The sequence below is a fragment of the Phyllostomus discolor genome, chromosome 9, assembly GCF_004126475.2.
Source record: "Phyllostomus discolor isolate MPI-MPIP mPhyDis1 chromosome 9, mPhyDis1.pri.v3, whole genome shotgun sequence".
In the NCBI taxonomy this organism is placed as follows: Eukaryota; Metazoa; Chordata; class Mammalia; order Chiroptera; family Phyllostomidae; genus Phyllostomus; species Phyllostomus discolor.
Genome location: NC_040911.2, coordinates 60,320,498 through 60,347,400, shown reverse-complemented (window position 1 = coordinate 60,347,400; position 26,903 = coordinate 60,320,498). Strand labels below are relative to the sequence as shown.

The 26,903-nt window shown below is 41.9% G+C and overlaps 2 protein-coding genes and 1 pseudogene across 2 annotated transcripts; 2 read left to right on the top strand and 1 right to left on the bottom strand.

Annotated features, from left to right (window-relative positions):
- Positions 1-10,857: 10,857 nt before the first annotated feature.
- Positions 10,858-12,087, top strand: LOC114507037 (annotated as a pseudogene).
- A 1,327-nt stretch (positions 12,088-13,414) lies between these two features.
- On the top strand, positions 13,415-23,244 carry CSTL1 (cystatin like 1). Its single transcript, XM_028523689.2, has 3 exons — positions 13,415-13,746; positions 21,241-21,354; positions 22,066-23,244. Exons 1-3 carry the CDS (start codon positions 13,528-13,530, stop codon positions 22,147-22,149), a joined length of 417 nt encoding a protein of 138 aa, XP_028379490.1. The 5' UTR covers positions 13,415-13,527; the 3' UTR covers positions 22,150-23,244.
- An 80-nt stretch (positions 23,245-23,324) lies between these two features.
- Positions 23,325-26,401, bottom strand: CST11 (cystatin 11). Its single transcript, XM_028523670.2, has 3 exons — positions 26,114-26,401; positions 25,389-25,493; positions 23,325-23,579 (listed from the first exon to the last, which is right to left on the bottom strand). The coding sequence occupies exons 1-3, from the start codon at positions 26,336-26,338 to the stop codon at positions 23,496-23,498; spliced, it is 414 nt and encodes a 137-aa protein (XP_028379471.1). The 5' UTR covers positions 26,339-26,401; the 3' UTR covers positions 23,325-23,495.
- Between the last annotated feature and the right edge of the window lie 502 nt (positions 26,402-26,903).

The window sequence follows — 26,903 nt, the reverse complement described above, 5'->3', positions numbered from 1 at the left end:
TATTCCATTTTATGTTGCTGCTTCCTTTGTCAAATATTAAAGTGAGACCCAGAAGGTCATTTCATAATACTCAAGGGAAGAGTTCACCAAGAAGGCATAAATATTGTAAATATATATGCACCCAACATAGGAGCACCCAAATACATAAAGAAAATCTTAGCGGACTTCAAGAAAGATATGGACAGCAACACAATTATTGTGGGGGATTTTAACACCCCTCTATCAAAAATGGACAGATCTTCCAAACAAAATATCAACAAAGATATTGTGGCATTGAACAATACCCTAGACGAAATGGGCTTTACTGATATTTACAGAGCCCTCCATTCCAAAGAAGCTAAATACACATTTTTTTCAAATGTACATGGAACATTTTCAAAGATTGACCACATGATAGGACACAAAACAAGCCTCAACAATTTCAAAAAAATTGAAATCATACCAAGCAATTTTTCGGATCACAAGGGACTGAAACTAGAAACCAACCCCAAGGAACAAAACCCAGAACACTCAAATTCATGGAGATTAAATAGCATGCTATTAAACAATGAATGGGTCATGAATGATATTAGGGAAGAAATCAAACGGTCTTTGGAAACAAATGAAAACGAACTCACAACAACCCAAAACTTATGGGACACAGCCAAGGCAGTCCTGAGAGGGAAGTTCATAGCGATACAGGCCCACCTAAAAAAGTTAGAAACATTTCAAACAAACAACCTAACCCTACGTCTACAAGAACTCAAGGAACAACAACAAAGACAGCCCAGAGCAAGCAGAAGGAAGGAAATAACCAAGATCAGAGCAGAATTAAATGACATAGAGACTAAAAGCACAATTCTAAAGATCAAGGAATCCAAGAGTTGGTTCTTTGAAAAGATAAACAAAATCGACAAGCCTTTAAGCAGACTCATCAAGAAAAAAAGAGAGAAAACCCAAATAAACACAATCAGAAATGAAAGAGGAGAGATTACAACAGATACCACAGAAATACAAAGGATTGTAAGAAATTACTACAAAGAGCTGTATGCCAAGAAATTTAAGGCTCTCTTTTTGAAGTCTGTTTTGTCTGATATGAGTATTGCTAACCTGTTTTTTTTTTCCCCTGTCCATTTTCTTGGAATATTTGTTTCTAGCCCTTAGCTTTCAGTCTGTGTAGGTCTTTTGTTCTGAGGCAGGTCTCTTGTAGGCAGCATATGTGTGAGTCATGCTTTTTTACACATTCGGGTACTCTATGCCTTTGAATTGGAGCATTTAATACATTTACATTTAAGGTTATTATTGATAGGTAGTTATTCATTGCCATTTTTTCATACTGGTGTTTCTCTCTCTCTCACTCTGTTCCTTCCTTTTCTTAAAGCAGTTCCTTTAGCATCTCTTGCAGAGCTCATTTGGTGGAGGTGTATTCTTTTAGACGTCTTTTGTCTGGGAAGCTCCTTATTTAGCTTTCCATTTTAATTGAGAGCCTTGCTGGGTAGAGTAATTTTGGTTGCAGGCCTCTGGTTCTCATTACTTAGAATATTTCTTGCCATTCTCTTCTGTCTCAGAGCATTTCTGTTGAGAAATCAGCTGCTAGCTGTATTGGGGCTCCTTTGGTTGTTACTGATTTTCTTCTCCCTTGCTGCCTTTAGGATTTTTTCTTTGTCTTAGAATTTTGGCATTTAATTATGATGTGTATTGAAATGGGCTTCTTTGTGTTCCTCTTGATTGGGACTCTCTGTGTTTCCTGTATTTGTGTGACTTTTTCTCTCATAAAATTAAGGAAGTTTTCTATTACTACTTTTTCAAACAGGTTTTCTATCCCTTGCTCTTCTCCTTCTCCTTTTGGTATCCCTATTACACGGATATTGTTACATTTCATGTTGTCTTGTAGCTCCCTTACCACCTGTTCATTCTTTCTGAGTCTCTTTTCTTATTGTTGCTCTATCTGGGAATTTTTTTGTACCTTGTCCTCCAACTCACTGATTCAATTCTCTTCTTCATCCAGCCTGCTTATAATTACTTCTAATGCATTTTTCATTTCTCAGATTTTATTGTTCATTTCTTCTTGTTTTTTTGTTTATAGTTTCCATTTCATTTTTTTATGCTGATGTAGTTCTCACTCAGTTCCTTGTAGTTGTCTGTGAGCCCCTTGAGCATCTTTATAACCATTCATTTGGATTCTATATCCTATAGTTTGGTTGTCTCCAATTCATTTAACTCTTTCAGCTGTGAAGTCTTCCATTTCTTTTGATTGCATGTTCTTTTTTGTCTCCCCATTTTAGTTGACTCTTTTGGTTTGTTTCTCTGCTTCCTGATGTTTTGCTTTATTAGCTGTTTCTGTAGGGTGAACTTCTATGGTAGGAATTATGTAAGGTTCAGTGGTGTGGTATCTGATCTTCTTGACTGAATGCTCTAGGTTTTCCCCTTCTTCTGTTTGTGTGGGTTTTCTTGTTGTACTTGGGTTTGTACCTTTTGGTGGTTCCTTTATTGGTGATTTTTCTCCTCCACTGGGTATACTGATATTTGCAGCTCCCACCTATTTTTGTGTGTGATCCATGGCAGGGGGTAGGCAAAATGGATTAATATAGCAGGAGAGTATTTTATGGGATTTAAAGTACCAGCAAGTAGAGAAGAGATGGGAGATTCTTTGGATAGGCGTAGTGTTAACTGTGACATTTTACCCAATTATCCACTTTTTATAAAGGGTGAAAGAGAGATAAGACTCTTGTTAGAGGGGAGGGGAATTGTGAGCTGAATCCAGAAAACAGAGCACCTGTGCAAGGTTAGATGATGAGATATAGCGAGAGTAAAGTATAGAAAGTAGATGTAGAGACTTCCGGCAAGATGGAGGCAGAGGTGGACACAACATACCTCCACGCACAACCAAGATTGGAACAACAACAATTTAGAGGTAGAATAACACCCAGAACTGATAGAAAATTTATCTGAATGGAAGTCGGACAGCCAAGAAGTTGAAATAGACCTGTTCATCCAGACCGGTAGGAGAGGTGGGGAGGCAGAGAAGAGCAGCCGGGTGGGGGTCACAGGCCTGTGGAGAACAGGAAGAACCGGGCACATAAGGCAACCAGGAGTGTGTAAGGCATCTGGGGCGCACAAGATCGCAGCAGGTGAACCCTGAGTATGCAAGCGGCCTCTGGCGGACCCAGTGAGGTGGTGATTGTGGACCAGGGCAGAGCACGCAGCCCAGGATCCCAAGGAAGGGACTGAGGTCCCAGGATAATGAAGCCACCGCCATTGTTCCCTCCCGTCCCCACCCCTACATACAACTTCACAATCTAGTGACTGGGGTGCCCATCCCTGGTGAACACCTAAGGCTCTGCCCCTCACCATAACAGGAGTGACCAGACCAAAAAAATAAATAAATAAAAGAGAGGGAGAGAGAGAGACATGTCTAAAGACCTGTCTCAACCAGGAGAACAGATCAATGCCCCAGGACTCATCCTTCTGAGAGACCAAGAGATAGCCAATCTATCAGATGCACAGTTCAAAACACTGGTGATCAGGAAGCCTACAGAATAGGTTGATTTTGGGTGCAAATTAGATGAAAAAAAATGCAGTTTACTATAAAAGAGATGAAGGAATATGCACGGAGAGCCAATAGTGATGGGAAGGAAACTGGGACTCAAAACAATAGAGTGGACCAGAAGGAAGAAAGAAACAACCAAACAGAAAAGAAGGGAGAAGTAAGAATTCAAAAAAAATGAGGAGAAGCTTAGGAACCTCCAGGACATCTTTAAACATTACAACATCTAAATTATAGGGGTACCAGAAGGGGAAGAGGAAGAGCAACAGACTGAGCACGTATTTGAACAAATAATAAAGGAGAACTTTCCCACTCTGGCAAAGGAAATAGACTTCCAGGAAATCCAGGAAGCTCAGAGAGTCCCAAAGAAGTTGGACCCAAGAAGAAACACACCAAGGCACATCATAATTACATTAGCCAAGGTAAAAATGAAGGAGAGAATCCTAGAAGCAGCAAGAGATAAGGGGACAGTAACCTACAAACGAGTTCCCATCAGACTGTCAGCTGATTTCTCAAAAGAGACCTTGTAGGCAAGAAGGGGCTGGAAAGAAGTATTCCAAGTCATGAAAGACAAGGACCCATATCCCAGATTACTCTATCCAGCCAAGCTTTCATTTAGAATGGAAGGGCAGATAAAGTGCTTCTCAGATAAGGTCAAGTTAAAAGAGTTCATCATCACCAAGCTCTTATTATATGAAATGTTAAAGGGGCTTATCTAAGAAAAGAAGATTTAAAACAAAACATGTATAGTAAAATGACAGCAAACTCACAATTATTAACAACCACACCTAAAGTAAAACCAAAAGAAACTAAGCAAACAACTAGAATAGGAACAGAACCACATGGAGGGTTCACATGGAGGGTTAGCAACAGGGGAGTGGGAAGAGGAGAGAGGGGGAAAAGGTACAGAGAATAAGTAGCATAGATTGTAGGCTGAAAATAGATAGGGGGAGGGTAAGAATAGTATGAGAAATGTAGAAGCTAAAGAACTTATAAGTATAACACATGGACATGAACAAAGGGGGTGATGTGGGTGGGAGAGGGTGCACAGGGTGGAGGGGAGTGAAGGGGGGAAAATGGGACAACTGTAATAGCATAATCAATAAAATATATTTTTAAAAAAGAAAAGAAAGTAGATGTGGTGTGAGAGAGAATAGAGTTAACCACAACAACAATGTTCAGGATTAAAGTGAAGTGGACTGAGATCATTGAGGGTTGCTGTGTAGTATGTATAATTGTATGGAACAATTATTTACAACAGTACTGGAACAACAGTACTATGACAAGAAATATATGGTTTGGATAACCAGAATAGAAAGTACCCAATCAAGAGTTGTGTGTTATTGAAACATTGGTGAAGTGAAAGAAGGAAAATTGAAATACAATTCCGAGAGAATAAGGAAAACCATTCAGGCAATGCAGTTGAACATGGAAATAAAATGAGGAAAACTAAACATAAGGAAGAGAATTTAAAAAATAAAATAAAACTGGTAAAAAATAATTGCAAGATAATAATACTCATACACAATAAAATCCCAGCTCTGTGGGATAGCAAAGTGACATTTGTCTCAGTTTCTCAGTTTTTGGGGTTAGTCCTGTGCTCCCCTTTTCTATCTGTCTCTGGACCCTTCGTATTTCTGCATCTTACTGTCTCACTTGAAGGAAGAAAAAATAAAAAAGGTGGGGGAAAGAGAGAGGATCCAAAAAGAAAAGAAAAAAAAATAATAGTAAGCCTCCTGCTGACTTTAAACCTGTTCAGTAAGTTCTGTTGATCTTCCTAGATACCACAGGAAGAGGAGGCTGGGCTTCATTTATCTCCTTCCCTTTGGTTCTGAGAGAATGAGGACCAGGTTTGGGTCACACTATTCACAGCTTCCCAGCCTCCAGCCCAGGTCTTCCGTGAGCTGCCAGGCTCAAATCAGCTACTCAGCTGCTCACAGTGTGAATCTGTCCCCAGCGTGGAGCCTGAGACAAGTGGGACACACGGTTCTCCTATGCTACTGTCTCTGGGTGTGCAGTGTAAGACTAGCAGGGTGCATGTTTCCCCTCCTCCACTCACTCTGGGTGTGCTCAGTACAAGACAGGTGGGGTGTATGGTTCAGCTTGGCTACTATCTCTGGGCATGCAGTGCCAGACAGGCAAGGCACAGGGTTCCCTTCCACTGCTCACTTTGGGTGTGCAGCTGAAATCTCCCTCAGGGTGCACCAACCACTGCTGGAGAGTTCCTTACAAAGCAGCTGCCCAATGTTCTTAACAAGTACGTGGCTTTTCACACAGCCCCACTTTTCAACCAGTCCTAGTCAAGGTCTGACATGGCCCAACCCCTCTCTTCCCTAGGTGTCACCCGGCACCCCAGTTTCTCTGGTACCAGTGTCCACAGTCCCAGCAGATATGTACTGCCTCTGTGTATCTCCCACTTAGTCTCTACTTCCCCTAGCAACTTCTAGTACCCAGGTCCCTCCTGGTGTCAGGCTGCCCTCCCTACTCAGGTAGGGGAGGCAGCTGGTCTTCTAACTCTCTTCCCTGTATCTTGTAGCAGGCACCAGGCCAGGGGCCAGAGCAGTCTTGGTCCTGGTGCAGATCCCAGGGACCTTACCATTACAGCTCACTCTCTTCACTGTCTATTTTTCAATGTCCTCTGCAGTTTTTTGCCTCCAATCTTCATATAAGCTGGGATTCCATTGGCTGTTCACTCTGGTCTTCAGAAGATTGGCTAGGTGTTCCAGCTGGACACAGGGAGAACTGGGCTCCATTCCCACCTACCTTGCCGCCATCCTCCCATCCTTAATAAACCCCTCTTTGATGTAAGACCCGAGGTAAAAAAACACTAAAAGCCTGTCCAGGCAAGAGTTGACGTGCTCTCCCCTTGGGAAAGTGGCCAATGTGCTCTCCCCTTGAGAGAAGTGGCCGCAGGACTTTCATGTTAAGAGAGTACCCATACCATCCCTTTTTCTCCACAGGACTATTGTAGTATGTGAGCATTTGTTCTCGTCTTCAGCCACAACATGCAGACTCTGCTGCCCAGAGTCTGCCACAGTATATTACCTTTATTGATTTGCAAGCATTGTTCCTAACTTTTATTCCTGAAATAAAGTCTTCTTGATCATGGTGTTTGATTCTTTTGATATATTACTGTATTTGGTTTACTAATATTTCATCAAGGATATTGGCCTGTGATTTTTTTTTTTTGTAGCATCTTTATCTGGTTTTGAAATTAGAATAATGCTGAGTAAAATGAGCTTGGGTGTCTTCCCTGCTCTTGAATTTTTTAAAATAGTTTCAGGAGAGGTGTTAATTCTTCTTGGAATGTTTGGTAAAACTCAACTGTGAAGCCATCTGGTCCAGGGATTTTGTTTGTTGAGATATTTTTGATTACTGCTTCAATTTCGCTAGGTATAATCTGTCTACTCAGATTCTCTGACCTTCCTGATTTAGCTTGGGGAGATTGTACGTTTCTAGGAAATTATCTATTTCACTTAGGTTGTCCACTTTTTTGGCATATAGGTTTTCATAATATTTTCTTATAATTCTTTGTATTTCTTTCGGCCAGTTGTTATTTATCCTCTTTCATTTCTGATTTTATTCATTTGGGCCCTCTCTCTTTTTTTTCTTGATGAGTCTGGTTAAAGGTTTGTCAGTCTCATTTATCTTTACAAAGAACCAGCTCATCGATCATTTTTTTTTTGGCTCCATTTCATTTATTTTTGCTCTGATCTTTATTATTTCTTTCCTTCTACTCACTTTGGGCTTTGTTTGTTGTTTGTTTTCAAGTTTCTTTAAGTGTAAAGTTAGATTGTTTATTTGAACCTTTTCTTGTTTCTTGAGATAGACCTGTAATGTTATGAATTTTACTATCAGGACAGCTTTCCCTGTGTTCCACAAATTTTGGGTTGTTGTGTTCTCATTTTCATTTGTTTCAAGGTACCTATAGATGTCTTCCTTGATATCATCATTGTCCTATTCATTGTTGAACCCTGAAGGAGTCACAGCTGATCTGAGAGAGATAAATAAACTATTTTTTAAAATATTGTTACATATATTGGGTACAAAGCAGTCCTGCTTTAGGTTCAAGGTCATGACTAGCTGCATGTTTGTATGTGACTAATGTTAAGCCATAATGTTTAAATTGTTAGTTTGGTTATAACGTGTGTTTTGTTAGAGTGTGTGATCTTTGATTGTAAATTTTATCTGAGAGATACCACTTATCAAAATATTTTTGCAAGTATTGTGAAAAGTATTTATGTCTTGAGCATAGCAATATGGATTGCAATGACTGTTACAAATGTTTTGCAAAGGCAACTATTGAAGATTCTGATTAGTTAATGTTAAAGATTTTTTTGCTTGTATTTTTTAGCAATATCCATGTTTCTGGTATTTGAAAAGAAAAATTTTTAGTCTTTATGTTTTTATATTTCTTTGTTTAATAATTTTCTAGATTATAACTGAAAATAAATGAAAAAATCACTTATTTTACTATGTAAATATAATAAGTAAAATTTTGCAGTTTAAATTTTTTTTCTCATTTCAGCACATACTAGTAATGAATGTGTCTCTTGGATACACGTGATCTATACTGTAATATTTTTGACTGTGAATTCCCCAGGGTTAATAACATGTTATTTAGCTTTCATGTCTGTCTATATTTTTCAGTTTTCTTCTTGTGATTGAATTGTAGTTTCATAGCATTGTGATCAGAGAAGATGTTTGATATGATTTCTATCTTAAATTTATTGAGATTTGTGTTTTAATTGTAGTCTGTCCTATAGAATGTTCCATGTGCATTTGAAAAGTATGTATATTCTGCTGGTTTGCAATGAAATGCTCTGTAGATATTAATTAAATCTATTTAATCTAGTGTATCATTTAAGGTTGTCATGTCCTTATTGATTTTCTTTCTGGAAGATCTACCCGTTGATGTCAATAGGGTATTAAAATCCCCTGCTATGACCGTATTTCTCTTAATCTCTTCCTTTATGTCCATCAAGATTTGCTTTACACATTTGATATTTTTAATATATTTTGTTGGTTATGCTGTTACAGTTGTCCCATTTCCCCCTTCACTCCCCTCCACCCTGTGCACCCTCTCCCACCCACATCGCCCCCTTTGTTCATGTCCATATGTTATACTTATAAGTTCTTTAGCTTCTACATTTCTCATGCTATTCTTACCCTCCCCCTATCTATTTTCAGCCTACAATCTATGCTACTTATTCTCTGTACCTTTTCCCCCTCTCTCCTCTTCCCACTCCCCTGTTGCTAACCCTCCATGTGAACCCTCCATGTGGTTCTGTTCCTATTCTAGTTGTTTGCTTAGTTTCTTTTGGTTTTACTTTAGGTGTGGTTGTTAATAATTGTGAGTTTGCTGTCATTTTACTATACATGTTTTGTTTTAAATCTTCTTTTCTTAGATAAGCCCCTTTAACATTTCATATAATAAGGGCTTGGTGATGATGAACTCTTTTAACTTGACCTTATCTGAGAAGCACTTTATCTGCCCTTCCATTCTAAATGAAAGCTTGGCTGGATAGAGTAATCTGGGATATGGGTCCTTGTCTTTCACGACTTGGAATACTTCTTTCCAGCCCCTTCTTGCCTACAAGGTCTCTTTTGAGAAATCAGCTGACAGTCTGATGGGAACTCGTTTGTAGGTTACTGTCCCCTTATCTCTTGCTGCTTCTAGGATTCTCTCCTTCATTTTTACCTTGGCTAATGTAATTATGATGTGCCTTGGTGTGTTTCTTCTTGGGTCCAACTTCTTTGGGACTCTCTGAGCTTCCTGGATTTCCTGGAAGTCTATTTCCTTTGCCAGAGTGGGAAAGTTCTCCTTTATTATTTGTTCAAATATGTGCTCAGTCTGTTGCTCTTCCTCTTCCCCTTCTGGTACCCCTATAATTTAGATGTTGTAATGTTTAAAGATGTCCTGGAGGTTCCTAAGCTTCTCCTCATTTTTTTTGAATTCTTACTTCTCCATTCTTTTCTGTTTGGTTGTTGCCTTCTTCCTTCTGGTCCACTCTATTGTTTTGAATCCCAGTTTCCTTCCCATCACTATTGGTTCCCTGTTCAGTTTCCTTCATCTCTTTTATAGTAAACTGCATTTTTTTTCATCTAATTTGCACCCAAAATCAACCTATTCTGTAGGCTTCCTGATCACCAGTGTTTTGAACTGTGCATCTGATAGATTGGCTATCTTTTGGTTGCTTAAAAGGATGAGTTCTGGGGCATTGATTTGTTCTTCTGTTTGAGCCATCTCTCTCTCTCTCTCTCTCTCTCTCTCTTTTTTTTTTTTTTTTTGTCTGGTTGCTCCTGTTATTGTGATGGGTGGAGCCTTAGGTGTTCACCAGGGTTGGGCACCCCAGTCACTAGATTGTGAAGTTGTATGTGGGGGCGGGGTCGAGAGGGAACAATGGTATAGCTTCGTTCTCCATGGGACCTCAGTCTCTTCTCTGGGATCCTGGGTTGCAAGCTCTGCCCTGCTCCACAATCACCACCTCACTGGGTCTGCCAGCTGCTGCTTTCATACTCAGGGTCCACCCCCTGAGATCTTGCACGCCCCAGATGCCTTACATGCCCCTGGGTATCTTATGCACCCAACTTTCTCTGCTCTCCATGCCATGACCCGAGCCTGGCTGCTCATCTCCGTCCCTCCTACCGGTCTGGATGAATGGGTCTATTTCAACTTCTTGGCTGTCCTACTTCCATTTAGATAAATTCTCTGTCAGTTCTGGGGTTATTCTGCCTCTAAATTGTTGTTGTTCCAATCTTAGTTGTGTGTGGAGGTACGGCGTGCCACCTATGCTTCCATGTTGGCCGGAAATCCACATATATGATATGTTTTTTAAAAATTATTTAAGTGAAGCCAGGACACTGAGCATCCTGGAACCCTGTTTCAGTATGTCTGTACTGCCCCATCCCCAAATGCAGTGTGTCCATCCTCATTGTTCCCTGTGCTTCTGTCTGGTCCTCGCATAAGGTCAAGTGGCTATGCCACCCCTTCATGCTCTCCCTCTGTCTGTGGTTCCCGCCCACAACCTGCCAAGCCACATGCACCCAGAGTCAATGTCCAAAAGACCCTCATCCCCAAAAGTCCACAGTTTATGGCCCGCTAGTAGGGAGGGGGAAACCAAGGCACAGGACGGAGAGTGCTGCCTGTTTCTGAGAACCAGGAACCCTGACTACAGTAGGTTGGGTCAATACTGACGGTGTTAAACTTGTGGGGAAACTTAGGGTTCCTGATCTAGAGGTAAGCCTGGGGATTGCTTCCTCCTGGTTGAGGGGTATGGTTGCTGCTGCAGAGATAGGCAATTGCAGGTTTCCATTCCTGGGGCTTGACTATGTATCTAGGAGCGGCCCTGGTAGTAGGGATGGCCCTGTGCCAGGGGTGTGGCCATCCCCTGTTGTGGGCCCCTGAAGACCCCTTCTCCATGCTGTGGAATGGACCATCAGTACACTGTAGAGCCCGTTTTGGTGTGCACCTGCCACTAGAGACCCTGAGTATCACAGTCAACTGTGCCTAGTGTTTCCATGGCCAGAATATCACCACTTCCATAGAAACCAGCTTGGCTTCTTCCTTATTTTTGGCCCAGGGGCACAGCTCACAATGGGGGCATCCCTCAAGCTGTGCTCCTTGACCACCACCCAGTATGGGCTGCTTACCAGATCTACCATAGCCTGGGACCTGTCTTTGTTGGCATGGCAGTGCTAGACTGGGGAGAATGGTGTCCACACCGGGCTGGGAACTGGAGCTGCCACCGAACCTATTAGGAAGGCCCAGGGGCTTGGGCACAGTGGGAATTCCCTGACTGGGCCATCAGGAGCAGCTCCACAAGGCCCGTACTGGCTTTGAACAAGCAACCCATACACTGATGGAGGGCACACTATGGTTGGGCTAGGCACTGCAGCCTCATGGACTTTCAGGATTCTGTCACTTCCTGGCCTGTGGCAATGGTTGGCATAGTATGGCTTCCATTACATGGGCCACTGACATGCAGCCACCTGTGCCTGCAATACCCAAGTGCATTGGCTCTGGGCTACCTCCAGCTCCTTCTTCTCCAGCATTTATCTCCCACCCAAGCTGCCATCTGCTCATGTTTGATATTACCTGGAGGAGGCCTTCCAAGTTGTCTGTGCTGGGCATCCACATCCCCTCCCTGTCCTGGCCTGTGATTAGACTTTCTTCACACATCAGAGATCTGGGAGGTTCCTGTCTCAGGATGATCTTGTGCAGACCACAACACTGGGGGCAGCTGGGATGGTGCTCTGGGGAGACCTGAGCATCTCCAGCTTTGAGAAGTGCTGGTATCTTCATGACTACCTGGTAGATACTCTGGGCCCTTATGTAATTAATGTGACCAGGGTGGCAAACAGCCTGCAGTTACTAGTGGAGCAATGGCCATGAGAACTATGCCTGGTGAGACCTAGGGAAGCTAGGAGCCTTTCTATACCTGTAGCCAGATGGTATCCCTGGAGCTTGGGAGTTCTTCTGCTGCCACTGTTACTGGGGCTGGGCAGGCCCCACCTGTCAGGAGCCCTGACCTAAGCCTGGACCTGAAGAAATAGCATGAACCCAGAAGTCATCTGCCATAACCCTCTTGTCCCTGCTGCTGTTTCCTAGTCCTTGAAGATTCTGTCCTACTCTTGTCCTACTCAGCTTAGCCAGTCCTCCCATACACATACCCAACTTTCCATGGGATCCCTGGGGAATAGAAGGGGTCAGAAAAAAACACTTACACTTTTAAAACCAGAGGCCCTTTGAGATCACCCGATTCCTTCTAAAAAGGAAATAGTCCCAGGGAGAGAGACAGGGTTCCAGATGGCTAAGGTTGTCAGTGCAGGGTTCCATTTATGTACATCATTTGGTCCATGGAGAGGTAGAAAGAGATCTGTCCAAGGACAGGTGGGCCTTAAGAGGTCGGCTAAGGTCTGTAAGTGCTAAACTGTTGTCTGTCATTTGCTTTCATCATAGTCACTTCTCCCTTCAAAAATTTTTATTTACAGTTGAAATACAAATTATATTCGATTCAGGTGTACAACATAGTTATTTGACATTTATATAACTTATGAAGTGATCACCCCAGTGAGTCTAGTGCTCATCTGATACCATATGTAGTTATCCCAATATTATTAACTATATATCTCATGCTGTACTTACATCCTTGTGACTGTTTTTATAACCGGAAATTTATACAATTTAATCCCTCCTGCCTTTTTCACCTATCTCTTCAATCCCCCCCACCCCCAATCTGGCAACCATAGAAACTGCATGATTAACTTCTGAATAAGTAAGGCTCACAGTGTCTTCCTCCATCACAGGTATGTTGGATTTACATCACAAAGCTCTGCTGGGGTCATACCAAGATAGCTAGAGCCAGTGCCAGGGCCCACAGGCACAGTGAGATCCAGCAAGCAAAAATCTGTGGTGAGTACGCAGCAGGTGAATAAAGAGAACCTCTAGAGAAGCATGGAATAGTTGATGGCTGGGTGAGATAGTTAGAACCCAAGGTAGCTAAATAGAATTTACCTAATTCTGTTCCATGCCCCTGGTTTTTATGTCCCAGTTCAAATATCATTTCTCAATAAGCTTTTCCCCATTCCCACTAATGATGCTCCCATTTGATACAGCAGGTCTGATTAGTACTATAAAAGTTCATTATGGGGGATTTTCTCCCTTTTAGGTGTAAAGGTAGCGAGAGCTCTTGCCCATCTTGGCAAATATTAAGAAATTACACCTGGCCTATCACCAAAGAATTGAATGGGTGTGGAAATTACCTGAGAGCAGGACTGGACAGCCACACAGGGAGATCTCCCTGGCTGGTCTCTTGGTCAAATTGTGGGCAGGGCCTTGGAAGGGAGAGGCTCAGGTCTCAGTCTCTGTTTAAATGCAGGCAACTGTCTCCAGGAAATCTGCATTGGCAAGGGCTGACAAGGAACAGTGAGTGAACCTGACCCTGGCACCTATCTACTCTGGAAGGTGCTGTGAATAGGACATTTTTGAGGCTGCAGAGATGGGAGTTGAATGCTGGAGAAACACCCTGCTGCTGCTGGCTGCCCTGGTCCTGGCAGCCAAATTGGGTCACTTTCAAAGGTGGGGAGGCTTCCAGGAGAAGTCCGTGAGCAAGAAAAACATGAATTCAACACTCAAATTCTTCATTGAAAACTACAACAATGTGAGCAATGACATGTACTTATTTCGAATAGACAAGCTACTTCAAAGTCATATGCAGGTTTGTGCCTCAGTCTCTATGAATATGAGCAGTGCTCTAATTATTGCCCATTTGGACACGCATAGATGTGTTGTGGCTTACAGAGAAAGCCAAATGATAGTTTCACCCTCTGGGATGTATCTTCACTTAGAATGGGAGAGCTTTAGAGTGGTTCAGACCCCAAGTCTCTTTAGCCATCTTTCAAAATGCTAGTCAAAGGACTGGAGTGAACCCTGAAGTCTATTACTCTTAGTCTAAAGCAAAAATGTTCTCTGAGTTTCTCAACTGTTCTCCTGTCAGAAGAGTTGCTTTCATTTTGAATTGGGGTCCTACCAAAGTAAAAGAAGATGGAGATGATTCTGTTTTCTTTTTAAAAAATTACAGTTGATATACAATATTATTTTAGCTTCAGGTACAATCCCATGATTAGACTTTTTTTTCTTTTTTGTTTTATTATTATTTTTATTGTTGTTCAAGTACAGTTGTCTCCATTCCCCATCCCCACCATTCCTCTCCACCCCACCCATGCCCCCCTCCCACCCTCAATCCTACCCTCTTTAGCTTTGTCTATGTGTCCTTTATACATGTTCCTTGATGGACCTTCCCCTATTTTCCCCCATTATCTGTCTCCCCCTTCCCCCTCAGGTTACTGTCGGTTTTTTCTTTATTTCAATGAAGAGATCAACTGATATATCTAGATTCATTTGACACCATACATAGTTAAGACAATATTATTGACTACATTCCCTGTGCTGTAGTAAATTTACATCACCATGGCTATTCTATAACTACCAATTTGTACTTTTAAATCCTTTTACCTCCTTCACCCATTTCCCCAATCCCTTTCCTATCTGGCCTTCATCAAAATGTTCTCTGTATCTATGAGTCCCTTTCTGTTCTGCTTGTTTATTTATTATGTATTTTTTTTAGGTTCCACACATAAGTGAAATTGTATGGAATTTGTTTTTCTCTGTTGGACCTATTTCATTTAGTATAGTACCTTCTAGGTCCATTCACATTGTTGCAAAGTGTAAGATTTAATTCTTTTTTATTACTGAATCATATTCTATTATATATAATGGAATAAGGTATATATGTATATATATGGTGTGTGTGTGTGTATATATATATCACTTCTTCTTTTTGTATTCATTTATTAATGGATACCTAGATTGTTTCCATATTTTGACTATTGTAAATAATGCTGCAATAAACATATGGATGTATATTTCTTTTCAATTTAGTGTTTTGGGTTTCTTGAGGTAAATACTCAAAGTGGAATTGCTGGGTCCTTATTTTCTCTTGCTATAACCATTGTTTTAAAGTGTATTTTGTTTGGTATAAGTATTACTCCCCTGCCTTTTTTGTTTTGTTTTGTTTCCATTTTTATGAAATATCTTTTTCTTTCTTTTCACTTTCAGTCTGTGTGTGTCTTTTGATTTGAAGGGAGTTCCTGATGCACATATACCATATGTAAGAGTCTTGTTTTGTTATCCATTCAGTCACCATACATTTTTTGATGGAGAATTTAATCTGTTTGCATTTAAAGTAACTGTTGATAATATGTATTTAATGTCATTTTATTATTCATATTTTAAATATTTTCTCTTTTTCTTCTTAAAGAAGACCCTATAACATTTCTTGTAATACTGGTTTGGTAGTGGTGAACTCATTTAGCTTTTGTTTTTTCCTCTGGGAAGCTCTTTATCTGTCCTTCAATTTCACATGATAGCTTTTTCTGGGTAGAGTAATCTTGGTTGTAGTTCCTTGCTTTTCCTTTGAATATTTTATGCCAACCTCTTCTGGCCTACAAAGTTTCTATTGATAAATAAGATAAAAGTCTTATGGGAGATCCCTTGTAGGTAATTAACTGCTTTTCTTTTGCTGCTTCTAGGATTCTCTGTGTCTTTAACTTTTGACATTTTAATTATGATGTGCTCTGGTGTGGACCTCTCTGGGTTCATCTTATATGGAACTCTCTGTGTTTTCTGCACTTGTATGCCTATTTCCTTTACTGAGTTAGTTAAGTTTTCCATTATCATGTTTTCAAATAGTTTCTGATTTCTTGCTGTTTCTCTTCTCCTTCTGGCACCCCTATGATGCAAATGTTGGTATGCTTGAAGTTGCTCCAAGGGCTCCTTACACTATCCTCAATTTGGGGGGTTCTTTTTTCTTTTTGCTATTCTGATTGGGTGTCTTCTGCTTTCTTATATTCCACATTGCTGATTTAATACTCTGCTTCATTTACTCTACTGTTATATTCCTCTAATCTATTGATTTCACTTAGTGTATTCTTCATTTCTATTTGATTCTTTTAAATGGTTTTCCTTTCCTTTTTAATGCTGTTTAAGTTCTTACTAAGTTTCTTGAGAATCCTTATAACAATTGTTTTGAACTCTGTATTTGGTACCTTGATTGCTTTCATTTCATTTATTTCTTTTTCCAGAAATTTATGTTGTTCTTTAATTTAGGCCTGGTTTCTTTGTTTCTTCATTTTTTATTTCTTCCTCGTGTTTGTTTCTATGTATTAGGTCAAACTGCAATGTCTCTGGCATTTGGTAGAGTGGCCTAATGTAGTAGGCGTCTTGTAGGGTCCAGTGGAACAGCCTCCCCAGGCACATGAGCTGGGTGTCCTGTGTGTCCCCTGTGTGGGCTTTGTACACTGTCTTGTTATAGTTGAGCCTTGGTTGCTGTTGGCATGTCACTGAGAAGGACTGACCCCCAGGTCAATGAGCTGCAAGTACCAGCTGTGACTATAGTGGAGGAGCTGCTGTGCAGGGGCCAACCTCACAGATCAGGATTTTCTTCAGTGGGGCTTTGGTGCATTCCAAGTCTGACCTTTGTCATTTGTAAAGGTTGTTGGGTTGTAACCACCTGTAAATGTGGTTGGGTCTAAAGCTGTCTACTCCGTGCACTGGCTCTGGGGACTCCCAGGAGGAGCAAGGTCAGCTGCTACCTGTGCTCTGCCCGGGGCCACCCAGCATAAGCTATAGAGCGATCTGCAGATAGCTGCTATTTGTGCTGAGTTTGGGGCCACTTAGCAAGATGTATGGGGTCCACAGTGGCCAGATACTGCTTACTTATGAGATTTTAGGAAAGTCTGAAGCATGAACCAAGAGAGGCCATTTGTATGGAAAAGCCACTGGAAACAGCTTTGATGGGCCCAAAAGTTGAGGGGGACAAGGTCTCAGGGAACCACCAGTGTTAGCCAGGTTGATGGAGACTCAGATGTAGTGCCCATCTGCAGGCTCTGTGAAGGGAGGTCTCAGTGAAGGAACAATGGAATCTTCCAGTACTTTTTGAAAACAATTATTTGTTTGTTTGTTTGTTTGTTTGTTTATGATAGGTGAAGAGAGGGGGGAAGACATGGAGAGAAACATTAATATGTGGTTGCCTCGTGCATCCCCCAACTGGGGACCTGGTCTGCAACCTAGGCATATGCCTTTGCCTGGGAATTGAACCAGTGACCCTTTGGTTTGCAGGCCAGTGCTCAATCCACTGAGCCATACCAGTCAGGGCTCTGCCAGTACTTTTGTCTACCCAAAAGCTTCCCTTCTAGTCATGATCCTGAAGCCAGACAATTCAGTTCTTCCCTGCATATTTCAGGTGCCTTTCAAGCTGCTACCCCAGTTCTGAAGCTCTGAGCAATGAGCCCTTGTAAGTCTATGCATGGGCCCTTCAAGAAGAATGTCTGGGACTCCAGAATCCCTCCATCTCCCTCAGCCAAAATCCCTGCTGGTTTTCACAACCAGAAGTATGGGGATTTCTCTTTCTGGCACTGAAACCCTGGGCTGGGGAGCCTGGTGTGGGGCTGGGACACGTGGCTCCTCAAAGGGACCTCTGCAGCTAAGATGTCCCTCCTAATTTTTAACTGCAACACATGGGTGTGGCACCAGTCCATTTTGTACCTCCACTCCTCTTACAAGTCTTGATGTGGCTTCTTCATATATTCAGTTATAGGATTTCTATCTAGCTAGATTTCAGGCATTCTGAATAATGGTTGTCCTGTAATTTAGTTGTAATTTTGATGCAATTGTGGGAAGTTTCAAGTACCACATTTACCTGCACCACCATATCGACCAGAACATGTTTTAAAAAGATTTTATCTATTTTTAGAAAGGGGAAGGGAGGGAGAAAGAAAGGGACAGAAATATCAATAAGTGGTTGCCTCTCACATGCCACTCCCTAACCAACCAAAAACCTGGCCTGCAACCCAGGCATGTACCCTGAACTGGGAATTAAACCAGCAACCCTTCAGTTCACATGCCAGCACTCAATTCACTGAGCCACACCAGCCAGGACAGTTTTTGTTTTCTTTAACAGCCTCAAACATATAATGTTCTCTGTAGGTTCCCCTCAACAATAATATTTCAATGTCTAGGGTTGGAAAATCTAAGTCTGGAGTTTCTAGCTATGTTCTACAGAAACCTGGAATTATACAGAGGATTTTTGGCAGGACAGAACTGGGGGTGGGGGGTAAGAGCTAGGCTTCATTCAGATCATCTCATTTGTTTTTTATATAAAAGTTTTTGATATCTATTGAAGGATGATAAAGAAAGGAAAAGGTGTTTGAAAACCACTTTTTTTTGGTCCAACTTCCTCTAAAGGTCAGATAGGAATGTTAAAAACACAAATTTTAACTTTCATGGTTGAAAGTAAAAAAAATGCTAGCCAAAATGAAAATGCAGTCTTATGGTATGAAGTCCAATCCACTAGCAGATAGCTTGGTAGAAAAGACACATATGTCCCTTGTTTTGGAGTTTGCAAGCATTTTTATATATCAAGTGAGAAAAGGGGAAAGAAAGATGTAAACCTTCTGAAAGAATTTACATTAGCTATAGGCTATTGTTGTGTTGGCTTTGTTATTTTTAAATTTAGATTGAGTCCACAAGACAGGCCTCCTTGGGTTGTTAGTTTATACTTGGGAAGACTAGAACAAGGGAAAAGAGGTCAGTGATCCTGACTAAATGTTAGATATTGCACTAATCAACAAAAGGAACAAGCAAGGAAACTATAACTAAAGGCACTGAAATAAAGAACAAACTAACAGTAACCAGAGGGGAGGGGAGAGAGAGTTAATGGGGGAAAATAGCAGAAGGTCCATCAAGAAACATGTATAAAGGACACAAGGACGAAGCCAAAGGGGGTAGTTTCAAGGTGGGAGGCAGGGATGGATGGGGCAGGGGTGCCATGGTGGGGTGAAAACGGAGACAACTGTCCTTAAACAACAATAATAAAACAGAAAAAAAAATCTTGCAGCACACTGGGGTGCCTCTTGTGTCACACTGGTTGAAAACTGTTGGACTAGAGAAAAGCAATGGCAACAGGAGAGAACTGCCAGGTCAGGGGTCATAGAAGAGTGGGCAGTATTAATGAGACATAAATAAATAGGCCTCATGTCACAACAGGTTGGCATCAGTGAGTTCTTCCTCAGTAATTCACACTTGCCACAAAATGACAACTCAAGGCTGAGAACATTGAGGTGAATTGGCCACAAGGTGGCAGCCCTTGACCAAAATTCTCGTGGAAGGGATCTTGCTCTAGTCTTTCCAAGTATAAACTGACAACCCAAGGAGGCCTGTTTTGTGAACTCAATCCATTGTCATTAACAGTTACCTCTGGAAGAATTGTTGCAAGTAAACTTTTGATGTCATTCAAATGGATGAACTGACAGAATGAATGTACCCCTTGATAGATGGGTGATCTGGGGCAAACATTCTTGGGCATCCCTACACCTACGTATGACAGCATGACTATGTACTAATATCCTACAGTGGGGTATAGGAGTTGGGCATGTTATGGATTTGATGTCCAGATTCTTCTAATTATGGAATTTTGGTCAAGTGCCATTCATATTTTGCAAGCCCCAGTTTCCTCACCTGTAAAGTGGTCAGGATAAGAGTGAAGCAGTACTTATGAAAACATTTGAATTATTGTGATTACTTCTATTGTTATTTAACATTCAAGTCTAATAATGAATAAGAAAACACTACAATCACTAGAATGTTGGTTAAATTTATGGCTAGTGTTTTAATTTCTTTATACATACAGAATGGGCTGAAGGTCATATGGCAGTGCTTGGATTAAGCCCTATAAGATGCCAAAGCCTAGATGGAACTGTCCCTTGATAAAGAACTCAGGAGCCCTGCTTCCTGGTTTTTGTTTGTTGTTGTTGTTGTTGTTGGATGCAGGGACCAGGAAAGTGGCACTGCCCTCAGGCCTCCTCCCTCAGCCATATTGCACACCTTGAGGTTTTCTAGGGGTATTGTCCTCCCAGATGCAGTGTGAGCAGTCTTCCCCTCTATCACCACTCCAGAGAGTACAAGCCTTTGTATGTTATTGGCCACTGCATTTGGACAAAGAAGCACTTCTAGGAGCTTTTCTCGTCACCAGGCAGAACTCTCTGGTCCACAGAGTTGTTGGAAATCCAGTCCAGTTTCCATCATAAACCATTTGTTAGTTTTACTTCTGGGTGTGGGAGTTTCTTGCCACCAAGGGTTTTCCTAGCCTTCTGCCCTCGCATCATCAGATCTCGCTTGCACTTGAACATGAATACAGGAAGACAAATCACAACAACAAGAAGTAGCTCTGGTGTGCATTCTTCATGGTTTACATATTCGCTATTTGTAAATCATAGGAGGAAACTGGCACTATTCTCTTCATTTTCTAGATGAGGAAACTGAGACCCAGGTAGGTGGAAAGACCTGCCTAGGGTGATAGAGGTGAGAGGGGTAAAGCCAAAACTTGAGCACAGTTCTTTTGTCTTCTGTTCTGACACTCTCCCAGTTCCCTTGCTGCTTCAGAGTAATGTTTTTGAAACTTGCTAAAGCATTTAATAATTCATGATTACTCATTAACTTCAAAATATATTTTGTGCTTTCAGTGAAATACATGTTTCTCTTAACCTGTGTAATAACTTCTAGAACAGGATTATCTATACTCAGCAAGTGAGGAAACCAAGGCTGCTAGGCACTTGCTCAAGGTCACAGCATTAGTGTATGGGGAACATATGCTCCAAATCAGTTCAGTATCTAAGCTTATATTTTGAGCTGTGTTTCTGACTACCTCCCACTGGGTTGGTTGGGAAGGAGAGTAGGGAGGAAGGACATGGTTGAAGGGACTGGAGAAGCAGAGGGAAAAGACACTGCTGGCTCTATGCATTGTGAGGACTATGTGTGCAGATCTGGGGATGCTCTGGCAGTACCAGGCAGCCAAGCTCAATGTCTTGCTTCTCTTCCTGAGGATGCACAAGGGACAGGTGAGACCCATCTGTGACTGCATCAGTAGAGCCAATGCAAAGGAATGGCTCAGTGCACATGCTGGGCACTGACAGAGGCCTTGGTGCCACTGTGCACCCTCTAGTGAGAGGCAGAGAAGAGAGCCATGCTTTAGTGGATGAACCAGACACAAAGACTGTGTCTCCTGGGGCTTCACTCTCCATCCTAGCTTTTCCTGAAGAGATCCAGCAACTGGATGCTTTGAGTCAAAACTGACAGTGCTGTTGGTTTTCGGTAGCTGACAACAGGCGTGGAGTATCTGGTCACCGTGAAGATTAGCCGGACCAAGTGCAGGAAGAACAGCACAAAAAGTCACTCATGCCCCATTCAAAGCGGGAAGAATTTGAAAAAGGTGTGTGGTGGCAGCCATCTGAGAAGGGATTCCTAATCAAGGGGAGAAAACTAAAACATTTAAAAGTTAACACAAATTGGACATTGACAACTTGTCCATCTGTATGGGTCGAAGCAGAGCAAGACCACAGTCCTAGTGCTGCTGATGCCATCCAAGGTGCTAGGGTAGGAGGAAGCCTCTCTAATTGGGCAGTTCCCCCACCTCTAGGCTGGCACAGGTTGGTCCCAGGCCTCCAGGTCTCCTTGCCCACTACTGGCCTTCAGTGGAAGTAGCATTTTCTTTCCTTGGGGACCTTGTTCTGATTTTGACTTGCACTCTCGAAGTCCCTGAGGATTGTCCCATTGCTTCTTTGTCTTCCAGAATCTGACCATTCTTCTCCTGGTTTCTCTTGGTGGCATCACATTAGGGCAAATATGTGGCTGTCCCTGTTCCTGAGTGCAAGTGTAGGAGGACTGGGGCTGGAGGAGGGCTCTCAAGATAGACCCAGGAGCCAGGCAGGGGGAGCCCAAGGTGACATTCCTGTTCTGGGCCTGGTACCCCCTCTGCTGCCATCAGAGGACTGTGAGCAGATTCTCCCCACCCACATTGTCAGTGTACAGGTTCAGTGATGGTTCTAAACTCCCCAGTGAGGGCCTAAGGGGGTCAGGAACTTTTGGTTTACCTTCACAAAATATCCTCCTGAAAGCTGAATTTGACTTTCTCCTTCCACAGAGTTTCATTTGCAATTTTTTGATGTACACCGTGCCCTGGATGAACTATTACCAACTTTGGAATAACTCCTGTCTAGAGGCCTAAATAGGTTTGTGCAAAGATCCTTGATGAAACCTTAGACGGGTGTGCTGTGCACTTTCTATTATAGACTTCTGGAAGTACGTCATTGCCCTCAGCCAGACCTCACAACACACACATTCACATACAAACACACACAAACACACAAATTCATATCCACTCACACTCACCCAGTGGTCTTTAGGGGCTGGTTCAATTTAAGCAAGAAAGTTGTTAAGTCTCTGGGGGAATCTCATAATTTTTTCTACTTCAACCCGTGTCTCTGAGGCTTTTCATTATTGAGGTACATCCTGACCTCTGGCCTGAGCTTGGGGGAGGTCTGTTTCTTCCCCATGTACATACAACTCTGTGATTGACACATTTCTTTTGAGTGTGTCCAGGGTCTTCAATACCAACCCCCCAGGATCAGCAATTCACTAGAAGGATTCCCAGGACTTAGCATAGAGTCCTACTAATAGCTGTGATTCATTACAGTGAAAGGACTCAGAATAAACTTTGCAAAAGAAGAACTAGAGTGGAGAGATGAGCCTGGTGACGTTGTTCAAAATCCTGAATCACGCTGTTGGGTGGATGATGTTTATTCTCCATCTCTAATGTGCCATCCATGAAAGAGGACACCCTTAACATAGCATTCTTGATTTCCACAATAATTGCTTTCCTGGAGGAATTAATCTAATTCATCTAATTTGGAGGAAAATGTGGACATTGTAGCCCAGGTCCTACTCCTTCCCACTGGGGGCACACATTTTCCTTGGCAACTTTGGGAAAGTAATCTCTTTGTGAAGATACCTGCTCTGGTCCAGAGTTGCTAATGCTGGGGATGTAAGTCTAATTCTAGGGTTTGGTATTAGAAAGTTCACTTGCCTATAAAAATAAGGCACATCTCCTAAGAGCAACAAAGTCCTCATCAGCAACGAAGTCCGCTTATCTTTTTTTATTTACTTGTATTATTTCTTGGTGTTTTGTCAATATCTGTTGTCTGTTCAGTTAAGTAACTTAGAGCTTCTTTTCTACTCCCTCTGCTTCTTCCCAGTGTCTCTGTTTTGTTTTAAAATCTAAAGAATCCTAACTGATGTGAGGATGGGGTTGAAGTTCTGCTATCATACAGATTATACAGGCTATAAAGCCAGGAATTATTCATGTCACCTCATTTTGACCCCAAAATTGCCCTGGCCCAGAGGATCTTAAGATTATATTATTATGAACTGAAGAGTTGTGGGTGGAAAGTGGAATTATACACATTAAGAGAAGAGGTAAAAAACAAAACAAAACATTTATTTTCCATGCTGAGAATCACTGTTGTTGCAGGATACTTTCACATGTAGTGACTGCAGGTGTTTGCTCCAGGACACCTAGCCATTGGTGCAATTTTTGTTTAGAATTTTGTACTTTTCAAACCAGGGGACAACAAACACTGAGAAAAAGCACTCAATTTGCTAAAAAACAAAAACAAAACAATATTTTAAAAAGATAACATGCAAAGTGAAAATTTTAAAAGGGAATGGAGAGGAATAATACTTGTGGATGGGGAAAATGAGACTACCTCACTCCTTATTCAGATATAGTGATCTGAATCTGATCTTTATTTTTATTTTAATTACTTAATAGTATTGTGGCTGAGATCATCCCAGAAAATGTCCTTCAATTTGTATTTAAATTTAAAGACTAGAAATAAAGTGTCTACCACTCGCATATTCACTGAGGCTTCATCCATTTATTCATCCATCCATTCATCTATCCATCCTCTCGCCCTTCCCCATCCTTATTTCCATCCTTTTAGCCCTCCTTTATTTTACCTCCTTTTCACCCAATCCACCCATCTTTCCTTCTTTCATCCCATTCTCATTTGCCCATCCATACACTCATTCATGACATCCTTTCCTTCCCTTGTCCCTATCCTCTTTCAAGATTTTCTTTTTCTTGTTTACTCTCCTCTTTCCCCATGATAAAAAAAAATCAATCAATAAATTTTACATATTATCATTTTTAGTGTCATTTTGTTCCTTTGCTCTTTATTGAAAAGTCTTTATTGGGGAATGGGAGTGGTGGTGAGAAACTTAACTACAGGAGTGGGTATAAGTAGGTTTACCATTGTAATACAAATAAATAACACAACAATTAATAAATATAACAATAAGCTGTGTTTCACATACTCACAACTGTAAGCCTATTTTTACCCACTCCCCTGTATTTCCTTTTTTCTAAATTAAAAATCAGAATACTAATTCCACCCACTAAATATGTTACATCAATAAGATACTCTAATGTTACTGTACTGCTATCTTTAATTACTTTTCTTGTAGATTTCCTGGTCTTCTCCAGAGAAGAAATATTTATGAAGAAAGTGTGAGAACATGTTTCTATGCTGAGAACATCTAGGTCACTATATCTATGTTTATCATATAAATTATGAACCAGGACATGTTGTAGTAAATGGGGATGACATTAATGATGTCACTAAAAAACTAGGTGTAAATCAGGAGTATTCCAGGCAGTGGTGGGGCATAACTTATTTGGGTAAAGTGAAGTGATGTGCAGGGCATGTAGGCATCGAGACCTTCAAGGCCCCTATGCACATGGGCCAATCCTGACTGTGCACACTGCAGAACTCTATGCATGACGGTCCAGCCAGCCTCCTTGGACATGACAACACTGGGTGGGAATGAAGGTTTAGGGAACTAAGTCACAATTGGGGGAGATGGCTCCTCAGCAGATCACACACGCATACAGTTTTGACCTCCCCTATCCAGACCCACTCCTACCACCAGTTAAACTATCTCTGAACTCATTTTTCTGATTCCTTCTCCCTTTTTGTCTCAACACCCCTGGGATAAAAGGAATAGAGGCCGGTAGCCCAGTGACTGTGTGTTAATGTCAGGCTGATAGTCAGATAGTCATCTGGGCATACCAGCAAGGTCCCACTGGCTGCTAAAATATTGTTAATAATTAACTTCTTCCCTGAACCCCAGAATGTTTCGTTGCAGCTCAGCCACTTAACTCCTCACTCTAAACCCTTTCAACCTCCCCGTTATTTTTCCAGCAACAGAGCCAGTGTCTGCCAGACATGATCTGTGTCACTTCCACCTTCACTGTTTTGTCTTGAGAAAGCAGGTGTTTGTTATCTTGCATTGTTTTTAAAGTAAGCTTAAATATATCTCCAACAATTTTACCCCACATCATTCTAAAACCACAGAAAAAAAATTAAAAATTAGTTCTTTCTGAGTCAATGTGCTTTCACCCAGTACCTTGTAAAGCTCCCCTTCTTGAAAGGTGCAGTTTTTGGTCTCCAGCCTTTGACAAGTAGTCCGCCGCATCTCTAAGTTCATGTGATACTCCATGTGGTCCGTAATCTGTGAGAAGCCATTGGCAAGTGGCCAGGAGATAAAAGGATTTATTCTTCTTCTCCATAACTTCTGGGAGTGGGTAAAGTCAAGGACCCCATCTTAGACAGAATGATGAAGCTCTCCTTTAATTATCTGATTCTTATACTTTCTACTGCTACTAGAGAAGAAATCACTAGAAATGACTCCATGGGCGAAGCCATTCATTAGAAAACCCAAATTACACCAATTATTCTGGTATAGGATCTGTAAATATTGTGTATAAAGAGCCGGAGAGTGAATATTTAAGCTTTGTGGGCCATGGCCTTGGTTGCAAGTACTCAACTCTGCAATTGCAGTGTAAAAGCAGCCTCATATAACATGACACACATGGTGTGACTTGGAGCCTATGAAACAACTTAAAGAAGCAACAGCAGGCAGAAATTAACCCATGATATACTGACCCCTGGTATTTGGTACCATTTAGGTGACTTAACTTCAGCTCCTCCAGTGAATTTGTTTCTCTTCAAATGCCCACTTCACTGGGCAACTAAATGAGGTTGACTGACATGTGAGTGGGCTTGCCCCAGAGTGCTAACAGTCCCCTGACATAAATGCATGATGAAGAGAGGGGAGAGAAACTCACTTACCAGCTTTTTGATCTTCAGGACTCGCACAATCCGGAAGCTGTACTTGTCATCACTTTCCCTGTTGAACTTGTTGGTCACGAACTGCATGGTGGCTATTACATAGGTTTCTGATGCAGGTACTTCTTGGACACTCATAAAGGTTTTCCTCCTTACTTGGTAGCTGAGGGCCACCAGGGCCACCAGAACGACTAGTAGAAGCTGTGGGGCCTGCCAGGGTCTGGCCATTGTCCCTCAGCTGTAAAGGAATAGGAAGAGCCCCCTCCACGTCCTGAGAGGGGACAGATGGTTTCTCACTGATGCTGACTGTTCTGGCCAGATTTAAGCCAGCCTGCATTGGGTACCCACAGCTCTCCTCCCCCTCCCTCTTCATCTGTAGCTGAACCTGATGAATGGGAGATTTTGCAATGGTTGGAAAGTTTACTCCCATTTCCTCTCATCCTGTTCACAGATTACATTCATGCAAACACCCATCTCCTCCCTCTTAGGGGTTGCTCTGTCATCAACACCTCCTGCTTCTTCTGCTGCTCCAGCATTATTTGGGTGGAAGCCAGGCCAGGGGCCTCGGTTCACTGAATTCACCTCAACTAGCATTGTGGAAGGTCTGGAGTGACAGGAAGCGATACAGACACAGGGGACACTGGATCTTAGGGCAGTGGGCCATGAACAGGCGAGTGGGTGAACACCACCACATCCTCTGTGTCCTTTTGAACTTCCTTCTGATTTTCCTTGTCACCCTTCCCCACTTCTCTGGCTAACTAAGATATAAGCCTCCCTCAGGCACAAACCTTGG

Bases quoted from the DNA above. Each gene is read 5' to 3' on its own strand.
- CSTL1 (XM_028523689.2), top strand. From the start codon at position 13,528: ATGGGAGTTGAATGCTGGAGAAACACCCTGCTGCTGCTGGCTGCCCTG. The intron at 13,747-21,240 runs GTTTGTGCCTCA...GGTTTTCGGTAG, and splicing joins TACTTCAAAGTCATATGCAG to CTGACAACAGGCGTGGAGTA. The intron at 21,355-22,065 runs GTGTGTGGTGGC...CTCCTTCCACAG, and splicing joins GCGGGAAGAATTTGAAAAAG to AGTTTCATTTGCAATTTTTT.
- CST11 (XM_028523670.2), bottom strand. From the start codon at position 26,338: ATGGCCAGACCCTGGCAGGCCCCACAGCTTCTACTAGTCGTTCTGGTG. The intron at 25,494-26,113 runs GTAAGTGAGTTT...GGCTTCTCACAG, and splicing joins TCCTGAAGATCAAAAAGCTG to ATTACGGACCACATGGAGTA. The intron at 23,580-25,388 runs GTACTGGGTGAA...TTTGTTTTTTAG, and splicing joins AAGAAGGGGAGCTTTACAAG to CAAATTGAGTGCTTTTTCTC.